The sequence below is a fragment of the Cottoperca gobio genome, chromosome 6, assembly GCF_900634415.1.
Source record: "Cottoperca gobio chromosome 6, fCotGob3.1, whole genome shotgun sequence".
Classification (NCBI taxonomy): domain Eukaryota; kingdom Metazoa; phylum Chordata; class Actinopteri; order Perciformes; family Bovichtidae; genus Cottoperca; species Cottoperca gobio.
Genome location: NC_041360.1, coordinates 15,054,636 through 15,073,758, shown reverse-complemented (window position 1 = coordinate 15,073,758; position 19,123 = coordinate 15,054,636). Strand labels below are relative to the sequence as shown.

At 40.5% G+C, this 19,123-nt stretch overlaps 3 protein-coding genes across 3 annotated transcripts in view; 1 reads left to right on the top strand and 2 right to left on the bottom strand.

Annotated features, from left to right (window-relative positions):
• Positions 1-89: 89 nt before the first annotated feature.
• On the bottom strand, positions 90-8,481 carry synm (synemin, intermediate filament protein). The gene is given in 6 exon segments (XM_029434071.1): positions 90-3,038; positions 3,041-3,730; positions 3,732-3,919; positions 4,154-4,233; positions 6,296-6,420; positions 7,556-8,481. Coding segments are annotated over 6 exon segments (3,033 nt in total). The 5' UTR covers positions 8,354-8,481; the 3' UTR covers positions 90-1,886.
• A 685-nt stretch (positions 8,482-9,166) lies between these two features.
• On the top strand, positions 9,167-10,375 carry LOC115009818 (pyroglutamyl-peptidase 1). Its single transcript, XM_075074125.1, is given in 6 exon segments — positions 9,167-9,197; positions 9,276-9,328; positions 9,416-9,476; positions 9,479-9,513; positions 9,900-10,126; positions 10,201-10,375. Coding segments are annotated over 6 exon segments (582 nt in total).
• A 4,032-nt stretch (positions 10,376-14,407) lies between these two features.
• igf1ra (insulin-like growth factor 1a receptor) overlaps positions 14,408-19,123 on the bottom strand; it is a 72,944-nt gene continuing 68,228 nt past the window's right edge. The window contains exon 21 of the mRNA XM_029434070.1: positions 14,408-16,307. Coding sequence (XP_029289930.1) covers positions 15,782-16,307 — 526 coding nt within the window. The 3' untranslated portion in view covers positions 14,408-15,781. The remainder of the gene's footprint in view (positions 16,308-19,123) is intronic.

The window sequence follows — 19,123 nt, the reverse complement described above, 5'->3', positions numbered from 1 at the left end:
TCAGGGCTCCCACTAATTCAGCGTGATGGTGAGGTTTTTTATGCACTTTATATTTGTCTTTATGCCGGCCGTATCGTTTTTTTTCGTCATATATATTCAACATATTGTGTTACATGAAACCGGTCCGTGGCATAAAACAGGTTGGGGACCGCTGTTTTAGATAATACAGGTCCACTGGCATTACATGGTTTGATGACATTTTTTTTTACATTAGGTGACATAAGTTGAAGAAATGCTCACTCAGAAAACATACCCACAATAGGTTTTAATTGTGTTAATCAATTTCCAAATGAGGGCTGGAACCTTTTTCACCAATAAGCAACAATGCCATGTGTTCAATAGAAATCATTATGTCAATAAAAGCAATGATGTTGACTATCCATGGTGACCAACACTTATTGAACATTTGACTCATTACACATTCTTTATACATCAATATATTTTCTGTATGCTGATGTACACATTTTTAATGCTATGAAATGGCACTTTGTCCAGATTACACTGTACATACATATACAGTAACAAAAATTCCTAATTTAGCCACATTTTAAGTGCACTGATGTAACAGTTTTTTCAATTTAAATGACTGCTCGGAGAATGTATGGAAATATGCTGTATCTGGGCACTTAAATGCAACAAGTCTTTTTAGTTGAGGTTTCATTTAGTAGATTTCTAACAATGAAAATGAACATATTTATAAAAGCATGGCATTCACGCTAAACATTGCTTTACACTCAAGTAATATCTACAAGCGGAAAGGCGTCCAGACAAGACGCATCCAAATCAGATGTGATTATTATTTCTTTAACAACACTATCAATGAATTCATTATGATTTTTCTACTGCTTCTTATTGTTTTTACTATATGCTCTTCAAATTGAAAACCCTTTTGTTGGTGCTTTTAAATGGTATAATTAGTATATAGTATATATAAGTATATTATATAATAGATTAAAATGTTTGCTTTTTATGTAAAGAAGCACATTTTACAAACATTCCACATTGTTGTATCCTGGGTAATTTTTTATTAATTAAAATGTGTAATGTAAAGTTAAATTATCTGAAAATAAGTGACTTTGTAAGTCACCTTAACAATCACTTAAGTGTCACATTTACTTGCACTACACTTTGATTTCAGCTTTCAAAACGTGCAACGTTTCTTAAGACAAATTACCATTTTTTTTTCCTATATCTTTTTTTTTTCTTCTATATTGTCCTCAACTACAAGCTTCACTATATTCTGTACACATCACTGACTACTGCTTCAAATAAACTACTGTGTTTCAGGATGCAGTGCATACTAAAAAGCATTCCATTTGGCAGCAGTGCCCAAGTCAAAAAAAGAATTAAAGACCAAATCTGCAAACTGTTCACAGCACCTCATAACTCATATGTTGGCTTGCAGTAGATTCAACAACATGGCCGACACATGATGTGATGGGTTGTTGTAAACTGCAGAACGGACTGTTTAAGATAGACAGCAAAGGTTAGTACAAAAATAGAGAAATCTAGAGAGAATAAATGAACATCTTTAAAAATGTAACGCACAGCAACGCAGCACTCCATCAGTATTGACCACCAATTGCTACAATATGTAGATGTTACAATCCTAACTTAAATCAGCCCATTTTAGTTAGCCGTTATCAGTATTTTTAATAGTATTGCCACAATCAAACTGTGTTAATCTGGTCATTGTAACTGAATTTAGCTTGAATCAGTAAAAGAGCACACCAAAATCAATGTGATAAATGTTTTACTGCAAAGCTTACAGCATTATTATAGTGTCTGCAAACAGCATTAATGTGTGTGGACAACCTCTGCAATGTGCACTTCAATAAGTGACATTGGCATGCATTTAGTTTGAAAATGTACGACCAAATTCTTTCTTAATCATCTGTCGGGCTTTCAAGGTAAACTGTTGCAACTCTTTTCTCATGAGAAATCTTCACCGGGGTCTCCAAGATGTGAGATTGCAGCTCTTGCTCTGAGGTCGCCTCAGCACGGCTGCCCTGGACGCCCATCTGGAAGGTGAAGGACTTTTCTGATGGCCCCAGTTTTATGTGTTTCTCGGTGACTTCAGACGCAGACCCTCCTTTGTTAGTGAAGCCTTCAAACTCTTCACCAGTCGCTACATCCTCTTCTCTGGAGACTCTGAAGCTGTATCCCACTCCTGCTCCACCCTTCTCAAGCCCTAGGTTAGAAGATCTAAGAGCTGCCATGATCTGCTCTTCAGATGGATCATCTTCTGCCTCCAGCAGTCCAGAGTCTTCCAGACTTTGAGAGACGTTCAGCTCTGCAACTATAGTCATGTTGCCGTTGTCACTTGACTGTTGTACTTTTTTGACCGCCACATTCTGTGAACCTTCACTACTCGCTTTTGTGAGGAAAGCCAACTCCTCCCTCAGTGGACCCGACACTGAGCTTTGTAGCTTCTCTAGAGCTCCTTTCAGCTGCTCTCTGGGCTCCAAAGAGTCCTCTCTCAGGAACTCGAGCATTGACTCCTGGACTACAGGGGAGACGCGAACCTCTTCTTCAATGATGCACTCTGGGAAACTCTCCTTGACAAACGAGTGACCGCCTGGCATGAACTGGTATTCGTCACTTTCCTTTACGATCACTCTTTTGGAGAGAAGACCTTCATCTTGATAATACCTCTCATCTGACAGGTCATCTACGATACCATAATGGCCATATGAGGTGATGCCACCACCGTCCTCGGTTTCAGAAAGATTGTCATCTGGTGTAGAGACAAAGTACTCGTCTGGCTCTTGTTCATGGGAGAAATATGAAGATTCACTCTCTCTAGTAAAGTCTTGAACTTGTACAGATCCACCCTTGAAATGATCTGTCATCGCATCACCTTCACTCCTCTGAACTTGAGCGCCATGAGGGACATTTTCTAGCTCCTCAATTTGAAAATATGGTGAGGAGGGCTCATAAAAACGAGATCTGGACTCAACCTCAAGCTCCTCATCACTGTAAGACTCCACCGGTTCCTCAATGATTTCCACATGGACAGACTTATTTTCCAAGTCCGTGCTCCCTGCAGGCCACTTAGCAGGTTCTTGATCATGTTTCCTGTTGCTGTGTCCTTGATATCTTCCAGTGACACCTTCATAACCCCTTGGCTCAGTAATTCATTCAGTGCAGAGTCCTCAGACAAATCTAGTTCTTCCTCCACTTTGGACTCCAACACAATCTGTGTCTTAGTCGTTCCATCGTCTTGCTCAGTTTTCTCCACATGATACCTTATTTTCGATTCTCCAGAGGACCATGTCTCATCTTCCAAACCTACTGGTCTCATCGCTTTTTCGATAATCTCCTCGACATACACAGAATTTAATATCTTTTTCTCACTTGGGACCATGGTAGACGCTGCTTTCCCTTCATCTCTGAACTCCCCTCCATAAAAATGATCTCTCTCTTTCTCATCTGACACTTGCGTTTTGCTTTCTGTCTCAGATTTCATGCTCATCATTGGCGGTGACACCACTCTCACTGATCTGGTCTCAGTAGTGGAGGACTTGTTGGGACTGACTTTGTTTTCTACAGGAGAGCCCAGTTTGACTTTCACAATTTTCTCCTCGGCTGCTGTTTTTTGTACATGTTGCCCTTTTTGGTATTCACTCTGGCCTGTTGGTTTATCTTTGGCAACAGCGGCGTTGGTGGTAGCAGGAGCAGAGGCGGCAGTGCGAGCTTTGGTGAATGAGATCATGTCCCTCCTGGAATGCAGGACTCTGATGGCGAGCTCTAGCTGCAACTGAAATTGGAATGACCCTAGAGGGACTGGTGGACCCAAAGGGAGGCACAGGGGATCTTCTGAGGTTTGAAGTCGGCGGCGTGTACCTGGTATTCATCTGTTGTCTGGTGGTTAAGGTGGACGTTCTTGGAGTGTAGGGCTGGGAAGGCATCCTTATATCTGAGGCGGAGAATGAATGGGCATATTTAAGTAGATACTTAAAGTAATAGTTGAACATTTTTGGAAATACGCTAATTTGCTTTCTTGACAAGAGGTTAGAAGATCGACACCACTCTCATATGAGATTGGAATCGAGGAGGCAAATACGCATATTTACCAAAATGTCCAACTATTTATTTAAAACTAGGTTTACAATGTACTTTAGTGATTAACATGTAACAACAATACAGGTACCTATTATTCTTTCTGTTTGATGTTGAGTCACCCTCCTATGAGCATCTTGCAGATCCACTCTCTCACCTTCCAGCAGAGCCCTGAACAAATAGGAGACCAGACAAAACATATTTGAAGACAATAAGTCAATAAAATCACTGGTTATCCTCTTATTCAACTAAATACATTTTACCATATATAGTTAAAAAAAGATGAGAGACAAATACCTCACAAGACGGTGTACATCAATCAGATCTGCCATTTCAGCCCCCTCAAACTAAACGCAACAGGCTTACAAGATGTTATGAACCAAGGACCTGGCCATATAGGGTGGTAATCATCCAAAACATAACAAGCTGTATAATAATTAGCTTTAGCAGCTCACCTTTCCTTGGCCATGCTTCAACAAACATATAACAGCAAATCAACGTGCCTCAAAAAGGAACAACCTCTCCGGAGACTGCTTTCCCAAAGACTGACCTAAAAATAACAGTTACGAGGGCTGTCCACACTTCCCCACGAACCCCAAAGCAAAAGCTGACTTGTGACACACACAAAAAACACATGCCGCTGCCACGTCTCCGGGAAAATATTCTGCCTATTCCAAAAATTCATAACAAACTACATGTGCCAGCAGAGAATCTGCTATGTAGGGACACACTGGAGCAGAGAATCTTCTAAAGCACTTCATGAGAATTACCTTAATACTAACAGCATTTTAGATTCCCTCAAAAACATCAACAACCAGTGAAGATGTGCGATACGAGGTGTCGAGCAAGAAGCAGAGCCAGGTGAGTGGACAGCGGAGCCTCTGGGACTAGTACGTAATATTATCTGGCTTGCCATGTCTTGTGTTGTGGCACTTGCTTGATGTTATTGACTTGTAATGTAATCATAACAAATGCACGTGTAACGTTACAGCTGTCAATATTTACGACCGCGGTGTATAAATAAATATCCCTCTGAAACTATAGGGGCGCTACATCGCTAAAATCTTACGTTATGTTGCTTTAACTGCTTTATAAATAACTATCAGTAAAAATAGTCTTTGAGTATGTGCCCCTGTGTGATCGGGCTATGTTAGGAGCATGGAGACAGGATATGAAATGCCAGATATGATCAACCACAATATAAACACTTAAAATAAACCATAAGAGAAACATGTAGTGTTTATAAGATGTGAGCTACTACTTCAGTGTATCTAAGTGAAGTTCAGGTGACTTAGTGTCAAGGTCAGCAGGAAGCAAGCAGCTGATTTCTATTTGTGTTTAATGAAATCACTAATTAAGCTAAGAGTAACCTCAAGCAGTGGGAGGCTTATTTCACCAGTAATCTCTTCTCGAAAGCATGGAAACATCAGCGAAAAGAGAGGATGAACCCTTTTAAATATTAGATGACTTTCTTCATTCACAAAGAAGCTTACTACTGAAATCCAAACAGTTTCATACTCGTACTACATTTCATCACCAGTTTGAAAAGTTCATACCTCTCGAACCAGAGTAATAATTGAATCACCTTTACAAAAAGTATAGAAACTTAAGAGTTTTTTAACTGAAGACATTTCACTACATACATGTCACTGGTTTCAATAATAAAATAAAAAAGGGCTGAATTCCATTTAGCTGGTTCAGTTTCAGGGTCCTGTCACTGTGTGTCACTGGGACACTTTAATGGACTGCAGCTATTGTTATATAGGGCTACAACAAAATATTATTATCATTGTCGATTATTCGGTTGATTATTTTCTCATTTATTGGATCAGTTACTTGGTCTATAAGATGTCAAAAAGGTTTCCAAAGCCCAATATGACATTTTCAAATTTCTTGTTTGGTTCACAATTCAGTTTAATGTTATATAGGAGTAAAGAAAACAGGAAATATTTACATTTAGGAAGCTGGAATTAGTCAAATGTCTTAAACCGATTAATCGATTATCAAGTAGTAATTGAATAACAACTAATTGATGAGCTTTGCAGCTCTCATAGCTACTGTTAAGATGTCTAGTCTACTCAAAGTGATCATTTAAGTGAGTGAGTGACACAAAAATACAAACAAACAAACGATCAAATTAAATAAAAGGGAGGATAAGCAGAAGAGACGGTCAGTGTTTGAAAGCAGTGTTGAACAGGTGAGTCTTAACTGACAAAATAAACAAGATCATTACCTGTAGGCAGCCACCTCCATGCCCAGGTCCATCTTAACCTGGAGAAGCTGCTGATGCTCTCGCATCTTTTCTGCAATAGTGTCAGCCATCATGTTCCTCTCATGCTCCAGCTGCTCAATAATCATCTGGAGTGGGGAAAGAAAAAAGAAAAGTTTTCATGCTGCACAAAGCTTCATTTTACAAGTCTGTGGTATGTCCATTTGGGTATTACATTTTTTTTGTGTAACCCTGCAATTTAACTGAAAATACTGTGAGAATTCTGCTCCCTTGTTAACCATTAACCACCAAAGTGTTTGACCACATTTTATTTTTACTGCATCCTAACACTGTTGTTAACTTTGTAAATCTGTGTTGTTTCTGATTTGAGTAACCGCTTGTTTTTTTTGTGGACTTCTAATGCAGAAAGATGGCGGACTGGCTGAACACTTCTTGTTAAATTCAAGTCTGATCCCACGAACAGACAAACTAACCATTTAATCTGGTGACTGCTTCTGCCATATGTGCATTTTTTGATAACATTTGACATCCATCAAAAGAGGGTTATTTTAAGTGTGAGGAATGTGTTTTAGTTCCAGTATTGCAGATATCCCTAAAGTGTATGACCCGTGTAGTCATTTGTAGTTGACTGACCTTCTAAGGACTCCACCTTAAAGAGGCTAATAAGGATTTGTCAGTCTGGCAGCTAATTGGTTTAAGTGGCTGGTGTAATCTAGCAGCTATAAAGTACTGGAGAGGTAGAATACTCACGCTATTCAATCCTTTTATACTAAGGTCAAATGTTACACGCAAGATAAAGTGCTTTTGACAGTTAAGGGAACACAGAATTATCAGACCCCACTTGATGCTGGTTATAAGTATCTTCTGCACGTGTATGCTTTTAGGACAGGCTGAAGCCAGAGTTATCGTAGTAGTTCCTGCTTGAAATGTAAACCTAGAGTGTGATGATATAATAATGATTTAGACAATCGTTTGTGCTTAAGAATCAGTGTGATTATTTGTAGCAGCCTCTGACAGCTGCATCAGGTCCTTTAAGCACAGTGGGTGTGGCAAGGACAAAAAAGGGAGTAGCCTCCCCCTCTCTTGTGGCTCAGTGTGATATAGAGGAGATTATTCTCTCGGATTCTTTTAAAAATGGTATCATATGTATATGTATTTTGGGACTTCTTGAAATAGAAATGCATCTCCTAATCTCTTGAGGTCTCTCTGAAACATAAATGTGGGTTTCCCTCTTGTTGGCCTATAATGATTTTATTTCCTCACCTGATATTCACTGAAGTCCACCCGGAATTTCTCCTGCATGTGCGTCAGTTGTTCTTCGAGACGGAATTGAATGTGCCCTTGTTTTTCCGCCTCTGTGCGTAATTTGTTGAACTCTGAGGCATACATCATCTTCTCCCTCTGCATGTCACTCAGCCTCGCCTGGTCCGCTTTAATGGACTGCTCCATCTCCTCCACCTTCAGCTGGTACATATCAAAGGTCTCAAGCCATCCCTCGGACAGACCTCGGGCATACTCTTGCACCTCTTCCATGGTGGCCGATGGAGGCCCGCGATAGGTATGCGTGATGATTGGTACCATCCGAGAGTCCACCTGACGCCGGAGATGGTCCTTTTCTTGTCTGTGCGCATCATCCAAGCATTTACACTCGTTTTCTAGTTGAAATAAACGCTGCTGGAGTTCACCGTTGGACTTGTGAGCGTGATAAAGCTCCTTCTCGCACCCTTTCAGCTCGCCACTGATGTCCCTGCACACACCAGTCTGCTCGCTGCACAGAGACTGGACCATCTGCAACTCCCGCCATAGCTTCTCCCTCTCCATCTCAGCCTGGGACTTTTCAAACGACAGCTGCCCCACCATTCTCCTCAGATCCCGCATCTCGCCCTTGCAATTCGGCTCCCATTCCGCGGTCTTTGCTTGTCTGAGTTTATTTATTTCAGTAATAAGATGCGTATTTTCCTGCTCCAGCTGCTTCGTTCTGGAAAGATACTGCCCAAGTCTGCTGTTGAGCTCCTGCAGCTGGTGTTTCTCGCTCTCAAAAGTTCTCTTGAAAGGCAACATTGTGGTATCTAATTAGAAAAAGTGAGTTTGAAAGATGTCCTGTCTGTATATTACTCTAGGAGACAGGTTGTCCCGGTGTCATTTACGTGAGCGTTTGTGGGCATGACTGTGGTGTAATTTGCGATCAGTGCCCTTTGACAAGTGCAGGAGGAGGAGGGCGGGTCCTCCTATCAGCATCGCCCCAAGCGCGTTCGCGTCCCTGGCAGATGTTGTGCTGAGTTTAAGTGCTGTCTGAAATATTATCCATTTAATCTCACAGTAATAACCAAGGATGTGGCGAAAACTATGAGACTATAAACTAAAAAGTAAAGCTAGATGCTGAAAATGTGAAATGGAGTAAAACGAATATTGTTTTATATTTATGTTTGGCCTTTTTATTCGAGCTTTGTCTTGAAAACAGCATTTTGTCACATGGTAAGTGTAATATTTTCGGTATAAAAAATAATAAAATAAACACGCCAATGATTTTTCAGATATTCTAATTCTAATAATGAAGTATTCAAAAGTATGTATACATATGACTACATTTTTTTTTTTAAATAATGCTGTGAACACGTGAATCGAAACATCAGTTCAGTTCAGTCTTCTTAATTATCAGGCTAATTAAATGTGTGACTTGTTTTAGACCTGCAAATTGGATTTCAGAATTTACTGGAGGTACCTGAATGCATCACATCCACATTGACTTTTATCTTTCATTTGCCGGGGAACAGTTCCCCCTAGAGGACTAAAAGTGAGTTGCGGGAGCTAAAATAAACTTCGATGTTTTTCAGTACTATCCTTCCTTATTGAATGTGTTGATTTAACTGCGTTATGAATGCAGACGAAATAGTGGTGGTTACAGGTACAATTGTGCGTGATTGCTTTTGAATACACGAATTTGTCAAACCGACGTCCATTTGATTTGTAATCACCTTATTAGGTTTTGGACCTTTTCGACAGTTTTTAGTGAATTCCAGCTGGGAAGCAGCCCAGGTATTATTTAAAAATAAGCTACCGGTCAGTGTTATATAACCATAGTGAGACTTAAAGACTTTTCTACACTTTCTAATATGTTTTAAGGGCTTGAAATTGGAACGGACTGAGGTTTCCATCAAGGAGGTGCCAGTGAGTTATGTTAAAACTTGTTAAAAATGATTTGGAAAACTCTTCAACCAAAGGTACAACTACAGTTTTCAAGTCAAGACAAGAGCCAGAGACATTTGTTTTGGGCTTTTTAAATACTGACGGTTTGAAGTCCCTCACCCTGGACATTTTGTGCTGCTACCAAAAATTTGGTAGAATTTGTTTTTATCAATTCGTTTAATTGTTCAGAATTCCCTTTATTTTCCCTAAATATTCATTTAAAACGAATTATATAATTTGTCCAAAAACAATTGCATTTGAATTCAATTCAAACTATCAAAAATTCAAACCATACATATCCACCAAGTGTTTTTAACAGTTGCTAAAACACCCACATTCCCATAAAACCTATAGAGGACGTGACCTCAGTCCTAAATAGTGGCTAGAAAGTGAATATCTTACTTTAGCCTCTGTGTTCCAGTTTGCTGTACACCTGGGTGTAGCCTGAGATTCCAGTGTCGTCCTTTTGAAGTAAACGGGTAAGAACAGTGGATACAGAGACAAAGATGTGTGTGGCTTCTGTCCTGAAAGTCACTGCTGTGTGGAAGGAGGACCAGAGAAACTGGACTCAGTCGTTAACATGAGGGCTGTCGCCAAAGAGTTCAAACAAGCAGGGACGGATGTCATTTATTCAAGAGATGCTGGCAGGTAGGCATCTGTTCCTGCACGGGAGTGACAGACACTCAACAATATGGAGGTAACACTTTCTGCCCTCCTCTCAGGTACCTGTGTGATTTTGCGTAGTACTGCTCACTGTATCACGGTCAGAGGAGAGCAGCCCTCATCCATGTACCCTCATCTGGCAGCCTGACCTCAGCTGACAGACTAGTACCTCCGCTGCAGACCCTCATTCACACCATGCTGGACCAGCTGGAGGACCCTTCAGAAACCGCATAAAGAGATGATGACAGTGGACTTCCTCAAGCCGGCGGTCACAGCGAGGTTGCTCTTCTCATAAAAGGCCTTGCATAGCACACAACACAGGCTTATTTAATTACTGAACACTGTGAATCAAAACTGGTGGCCTCAGAAGTAATTAAATAGAACAAACAGTAAAAGTTGTCATTCATTTATTCAAAATTTCAGAAAAAAAAAGAAAATACAAGAAATTCTCAGATACACATTAGGAGATGGCATGTCAAAAATACCCCATCTCAGTTATAGGTGTGAAAAAACTTTGAGGCCTCAGATACAGAGCTTGAAAAAAGACAGTCTAGTGAAGTTTTTTGATTATTTCTTTCCTCAATCAGGTAATGAACACAGATTGTGTGAAAGTATCGTAATCAAATAATAGCATTAAACCAAGGCCCCCTCAGAAGGTATAGGAATGCAAATGATAAAAACAGAGGCATGATAATGATAAACCTCAAACTTATTATTGCAGTTTGAATGCACTGATGCATCCTCCATAAACCTGAGGTTTACATGCAGAACATTCAGAAGAATGAAAGTGATAAAGATGACTAAGTTGAATGTTTTTTTGTGTGTTATTTTCTGTATGTTTATGCTGAAGTCTGGTAATGCAAAAAAAAAAGCAGCTGGTGTGAAGCTATAAACTTAGGCCTATCATCTTTTTCTAAACATGTCGTTTACTCTTTACCATGACTACCCGTAATCTACGCAGCATCCCCGTCCTATACATGTCCACGTGTTGATTTAAATGCTGTAGTTGTGACAGGTTTGTGATCTCATGGTAACTAGTAATTCAACAGTAATTCACCTCACAACAGGTCAATGTAACGTCTACGCCCAGAACTGAAAAGTATTGTATTTTGTCATTACATACATCCAAAAGAAAAAAAATGAAATGTACAGATATGTAACTACACAAGCTGTTTGCTTGTCAGTGGTGATTTCTGTCCCAAAGCGATGTTCAGCAGCAATCAGACAATCACTCTTTGATTCTCTTAAATCATGCACAGATAAAATGCATAAGAAGAACTTAAATTGAGCATCCAGATTTCACATTAGTGGCCTAGTCATAATCCCATTTTTTTTTATTGCTTTTGGGTATTAATTTCAGCATACATTTTCAAATTGTTTTACGCCTCCAGCCTAGAAGCCCTTTCACTGAGACGGCACTCTCCAAGTAAACGCTGTGAGTAGAAGTAGAACAGATTTGAGATGTAAAAGCTCCTTTGCCATCTTCACGCTCAACAATTCTGACGACAATATAAGATCCACTGAGGTGACTGTTTTAACCAGCAGCATTAGTGTAAGTAGCAGTACAAATAGTCCAAAAAAGGCGTGTCGAGTTTACTTCCAAAGGATCGAAAAGCTAGAAAATAGTGGAAATGATATCTGCGGAACGTCATGGCATTCAGCAGGTATAGTTGGACAGGGGAAGTGATGGCGTCCAACAAATGGCGAAAACGAACGATAAGTATCCAACAATGACTGACAAATGATTCCAATTGTCCATCTTTTAGAACTGAAGGTAGAAACATGTAGGTGAAGTTTGCTGCTATCTCTACAGAGATCGTGTGTACAGAAATGTCCTCGTTACATTCACAGCACCGCTCCACGTACATAACCGAATGTATTCTTTGAGAGTGTGAATGGGTGGTGCTGTAACCTCGTAGCATTACATGCTACAGGTTAACAGCAAATACATTTGTCTTGGAAGTCAATAAAACATTTTGTTTCCCTTTTTTTTTTTATATTCCCCGTGATAATTGTTCAGACTTCTATATAAATGCATTTTTGATTTTTCTTTTGAGGATTTAAGGTTGTGACAATATGGTGGGAGTCAGTGGAGTTGGAATATCTGATGTCTCTTGTCTTATCATATATGTGTAGTGCACCTGCTGTAAGTCCTTTTACACTGTATCCAGTCAAATTAAAGTGTAGGTTGACATAATTATGTAATATTTTCTCACCTAAATACCCACACCATTGGAAGTGATTCTGTGGAGAACTAGAGCACACTGTACTGAAGTCCTCTCCTTTGTATTCTTACTTTTTATAAACCACTTGGCTAGAAATCAGCGGGTTGAATTTACAGCACAGATATTCCAGCTCCTGTCCTAGTCCGCTTTGTGAGGTTCATCTAGATCCCTGTGGGTTTCATCCAGATGATGAGGTTTCTATACAAACTGATGAGAGTGAGATGTACTTGTTTTCCATATGCATACATATATTTAAAAAGAGTGAGGTAGATATATACTTGAAGGAAAAAAAACAAAAACTTTTTAAGTCCCCCAGTCATGACACCAAAGAAAATACATACAAAAAAAAATCCAACTTTATACTGAATCATGGGGCATTTATACAGTGATTTAAACTGATATCACAAAAGCAAATTAAAAAAATAAATAACACTACTACAGAAAAAAAAAAAAACTTAAAAGAGAGGGAAAACAGGAAACATTTCCAAAAGATGAGGATCCTTCAAAACACTATTCAGCCTCCATTTTAAGACCTTTTTTCAATTTTATGACATTGAAATGTGTTTCCCTTCCCTGGACTTTAACCCATCCTTTATTTGGTTTTTAGAAGCAGTGATTATGAAGACAGACAATAAAAACCTGTTCTCACTTTGAAGAAGTAACATTAGCAGAAGTGGCGTTATATTGGGCTTGAAAGTGTTGAAGTAATAAGAAAAGAAGGAAAATCTGATTTTGAATGGTTGAGAGATGCTTGGCATAATTAAGGCAAACAAGACAACCCAATTAGCCCTATTGATTCAAGAAGAGGCAAGAAATGGATGGGTTAAAATACCAGATCTGGTATAAAGTAAATATCTCGTACGCTGACTTCAAAAAAGGAGGCACCGGGGAGAAATAGGTACAGTATGTTGTAGAGGTCAGTGAGGAGCCAGTGGGGAGGAGAGAGGGCACTACTGGACTCAACAAACATGATGGGGGAGGAAAGGGGGAGGTGAGACAAGTAGAGGACGATCATGAGAATGTGAAAGCAAAGCCTTTACTTTGACCTGAGATTGAGTTGCACCTAGAGGGCAATGCTAGGCGCAGTGCTAGACAACAAGTACATAAAGGGTGCAGAAAGTACACACTCACACATCGAGCTAAGGTGTCCGTTCCAAATAATAATAATATTAATAATAATAATATAGACATCCACAAAACAAATACAGGAGGAAAGATTTCATAAAAACAAAAGGCAGTTACAGAGAACCTTTTTGGGGTAAAAGAAATGCTTTTATATCTAAATCATCATATTTTTTAGTTTTAGTTTTTTAAACAGAGTTTGAAGATATAAGAAATGGACTGTAGTGGAGACCATGAAATACCAAACCTGAAGTGTGTGTGTGTGTGTGTGTGTGTGTGTGTGTGTGTGTGTGTGTGTGTGTGTGTGTGTATACTGTATATATATATATATATATAATCCAAAAAGAGAAAAAGAATAAAATAGCAGCTTTGTTCTGTACAGACATAAAAGGCAAATATTTTGAACCGTAGAAAGGTTTTAAAAAAGTGACAAAACCAATGATGTGTATAAAAATGATCCTTCAGTTTAAAATACAACTGTAAGACCTTTATATGTGTTTGAAATGTAGAGAAACTAATGACTATTCTAAAAGAGACCTGCTGTGATTTAAAAGTCGTCTCTAGTCTATTAAAATCCGGCCAAATGCCTTCTCGTTTTCTGTCTCGGGTCTTAGACTCTGTCTGTCTGTTGTTGTGTATTTGGTGCCATTTAATTTGAACAGCAGTATCAGAGAGAACGATGTTCACCTCCCACGTGAAATGCACAGTTTCAAAGATGTCAGATAAGGTTTGGATAAATGAAAGTGGCGGCAGAGTCGTATCCCTTGACTGTGAAGTTCAGTGATTTGCAGTGTGAGACTTACGATGCTTTGTTTAGATTTAGTTGTTTTAATAAAACGAAGACAGACTAAGGCTGTGATTCAGAGTTGGCTGAATCGAGTCATGTCCCCCCCCCCCCCCACCCTGATCTGAATGGACTTGCAACGGAACGTTTTGGTAAGCAACAGCATGCTGGCTTTTCAAATGTAGTCATATGAAAATATATGGCTGCAATGAAAGATTATTTTCAATTAATCGGCCAATTACTTAGGAAACACATTCAGTTTACTATCACGTAAGACAAAAAAAGCAGCAAATCCTCACACTCGAGGAGCTCGAGGAACAATGACATTTGGGCATTTTTGTTAAAAAGAAAAAAACTTTGATTACCAAGTTAGTTGCAGATTTTCTGTCAATTGACTAACTGTTTATGAAAATAACTTTGACATGTCATCTTAATGATGAATTCTCACTGATATTGTGTCAATTGATTAGAAAAACTTTAAATTTGATTAAAGAGGCGTCTGCTTACATTCCTAATCCTGAACGAAACTACTTTTATCCTGGCTTCTCTATATGCAATTCACTTAACTGGATTCTTTTTGTTGCGTTTTTCTCTTCTGAGTATCACAAGGCTTAAATGCAGACAATGCATATTGTTAGAAAGCTTTGACTGCAGGTGTGACTGCAGCCTTCTCAACAGTAACGCTGTGTTCTGTCCAGTGATAACCCCCGTACACATCTGCTCCAGGACCAGCTAGTACTAAAGATAAGCATAAAGTCCAGATACCACCAAACTATTTTGGTATTATTTTCCTTCCAGACAGACTTATCTCAACTCTGAATCACAGCCTTGAACAAGAAGGGATACCTATATGGAACTGGAGGAAAAAAAGCTTGATTTGGCAACAATTTGGCAGATACACAAGGCCCTCATCTTCCATTTTAACCCGCTCCTGACGGGATCATAGACATATCAATAGGTCAAAACTTTCTTTTTGAGGCATCCTCACATGACATGAGCCGGTCTGCTCATGCAAACAAAGTCATTTTGATGGAAAGTCATTTAGAAATGGAGCTATGCCATATTTTAGAGAGAATCACGTGTTTTGTATAAATACACACTCAGATATCCACAACATCCTCTCTGAAATCATCAGGAAAAAAGTGCTCTTCTGTTGGATTTGCTGGCAGATATGCTTAAAAAAAGAAGAAGATTTTCTTTTAAAGTTCATGTCTAAATCTGTCAGGATACATGCCTGTATTGTTTTCCTTCTTGAAGGACTGAAATGCAGGCGGCACAGGAAGGAGTTCCCCCAGTGTCGAGTCTGAGCCACCAAACTCCAAATGCTTTAGCAGGTTTCTGTACTCTCTCAGTTTTAAGAGTAACTGTTTGACCTTAAAGGATTGGAGAGACCATCTACTGGCACACAGTAGAAGAAAGTCACTTCTTACCTCCTCCATCTCTCCTTAAGAGATGGAGGAGAGGTTTGTGTTACCCTGTGTAAGAGGAGGAGGAAGGGCTGGTCTGATATCAGCAGGCCGACGACTGGGGCAGTGGTAACGCCCGTTCGTTCTTTCTGCCCCCATTCATGTGTGCGTAGGGTTGCAACTCGTCAAAGTTGGGCCGCAGTAACACAACAGGCCCGTTGGCCGAAACATGTCCTGAGTGCTTGTCCAAGGCTTGGCCTGGAGACGCCAAGGCTGAGGCGACCGGGCCCGGGGAGGAGGGAGACACGGCTCCCAGTAACGGAGTACTCGGGCCTTGCATGGGGGATAACTGCTGGGTAGAAGGAGGCGGCGTGCCTCCTGTACACCCCGACGAGGGGGCGGCGGCAGCAGAGGGCTGCCTGGTGGATGCAGGGTCCAGTGGAATGTTCTCCATGTTTTCTACTTCCATGTCCAGCTCCTCGGTGTCCGGTGGCTTGTTCTCCTCGCTGTAGAAGAAGCTCATTTCCCTGAAGGGAGGATCCAGGTCATCTTTGATGCTGTTGATGATCTCCAGGAAGGACGGACGCATCTTGGGATTATACTGCCAGCACATCCTCATCAGCTCAAACCTGCAAGTGATGCACAAAAGAGACAAATGGTTAGTAATGTACATGTGTGAGTTTTTTGTTATTAAAAGCATAGTTTCAGTTTCTTCAGCCTAATACAATACTCACATATATGTTGTACTATGACATTTAGGAATTCTGTACTAAAAAGACCATTATTTTTTGGAAGACACCAACTTAATTGGACTAATGTGGACTGCGGCCTAATAATAACCTCGTATAAACCACATCTGTAAAAAAGACCATTTATGGATTCTTTTAATTCTTCGTAATTTGGCTTCTATCACAGCAGCTAACAAATATGTCAATGTACACATGAGCGTGTGAGGATTGTGTGGTTAAGAGTTCAAACTTTAGAGTAGGAACACTTCACGTTTCTCACCAGCAGGTGGCAGGAGACCCTGAAGTTAAAACCCATTTCAAAACTCTCTGGAACTAAAACTCACTATATTGATCCTGAAAAACTAAAACTATGTAAACAGTACATTAATATAGTGCTGTAAACTAGACTAATATACTGTACTGCTCCTCACTAGATTACTACTACAGTAAATGCTTCATAGAACAGATTCTTTGACTATTATTGATGTTGTCTTTTTGAAAATGCATATTGTATACCTTTCAGAACAGTAACACAGACAAAGACATCCTCATAAGAAGGCCCAGATTTGTATGTATCACATTTTGTTTAGATTTCTACATCAGCGGGTACCTTGTACCTTTAGCCTGATGGCTAACAGTTCATACACACTAAACAAAGGATGTGTGAAACCACTTACACCTGCCCGTATCTCTTGAATTGCTGATTAATTTCATACAGGTTTGTTGTTGACAGGTACTCTTAGTGAAAATGCCACTTTAAATGAGATATTCAAATGTGGATATGTTTTTATTTATTGCTACTTTACAACACATACAGTAAGACTTGTAATGTAGCATGTGCTCAGCAGCACAGTAAATCATATGGAAGGACTGTGCCAGGCCGGCAGCCGAGCTTTGGGAATGTCAAAACAACATCATAAAAGGGAGAATTATTACAGTTTTGTGTGGTGCTAGACCACACACCACAACTTCAATTATACACAAACAAGCTAAGAATACTCTCGAAGGCCCGCTGACATAAACACCTCAGTCATCTCCCCTCCACTCTTGCCGTTTCCTCTTTCTTCTTTTTCTCTCTCTCTCCCTCTCTCCTAGTGCTCTCTTTGCAGTCTACAACAGCCTCTGAAGCTGGGTGCCAGCTCCTCTCTGCACAGAGGAATTATGGGTAGAGCTTTTCCTAAGCATGAGCCTCACTTCATACTCTGAAAGCAGCAGGGGGGGGGGGGGGACTCTGACTTGTTTTTCAGCAGTGCAGCAAGTGTCTTAAAGTTAACGTTCAAATGACCAGACAGCAAAGATCTCCCATGAAAACACGTGTAATGCCGGGCCGGCGCTCCAGGGTTACGTGTCTGCGTAGACCTGCATGCTCAAAACTCTTCTCGCACCATCTGTTGCTGCGCACGAGGCTCGCTCATGCAAATTTAGAAAACAAACACCGCAGTAAATCCTGACTTGTTGTCAGCATCCTGCCAGTCATTGCACTCACTGACACATGCTAATGCCATTAATTAAGGTAAATGCACTTATATTTTACTAGTGACGTTAGCGACATATGCTAAGCTCACAGTGGTACATGAGCTGTAAATGTACTTGTTCTTCAGCTGACATGAAAGAGCTCCTCAAGGTCGAACAACAACATTTATTTTACCAGTTGTTTTGTTCACCTGTGATTGTTTACCTGTTTACATGCACATTTGGTATATTTAATACCATTAATACCATCCATCCATCCATCCATCGTCTACCGCTTATCCGGGATCGGGTCGCGGGGGCAGCAGCACCCGTGAGGAACCCCAATCTTCCCTTCTCCAGGCCACATCCTCCAGCTCTGATTGGGGGATCCTGAGGCGTTCCCAGGCCAGTGAGGAGATATAATCTCTCCACCGAGTCCTGGGTCTTCCCCGGGGTCTCCTCCCAGCTGGACGTGCCTGGAACACCTCCCTATGGAGGCGCCCAGGTGCCATCCTTACCAGATGCCTGAACCTCCTCAACTGGCTCCTTTCAACGTAAAGGAGCAGCGGCTCTACTCCGAGTCTCTCACGGATGGCTGAGCTTCTCACCCTATCTCTAAGGGAGACGCCAGACACCCGTCTGAGAAAACCCATTTCGTACCCGTGATCTCGTTCTTTCGGTCATGACCCAGCCTTCATGACCATAGGTGAGGGTAGGAACGAAGATCGACCGGTAGATCGAGAGCTTTGCCTTCTGGCTCAGCTCTCTTTTCGTCACAACGGTGCGGTAAAGTGACTGTAATACCGCCCCCGCCGCTCCGATTCTCCGGCCAATCTCTCGCTCCATTGTCCCCTCACTCGCGAACAAGACCCCGAGGTACTTGAACTCCTTCACTTGGGGTAATGGCTCATTCCCTACCCGGAGTAGGCAATCCACCGGTTTCCTGCTGAGATTAATTAATTAATACCATACCAGAAATAAAGTTTTACTGACTGAGCTCTCGTAAGCAACCTTGGTGATCAACATGGTAGCCTCATTTTCTTTACAATCTACGTTTTTCTGTTTATATTTGTTCCCTTTAGTGTGATATCTTTGTTTAGCTGTACGTCTGTACCGCTCTGTAAATGTGTCTCCTGTCTTAATTATTATTAATTGTAATTACAGTGAGCGAGAGCTAAATATATAAACTGGAGTCAAATCCCTTCCCGTTTGACGTTCAACTTTTGTGTTACATCAATAAATGTCGAGTGTTACAATTAAATATA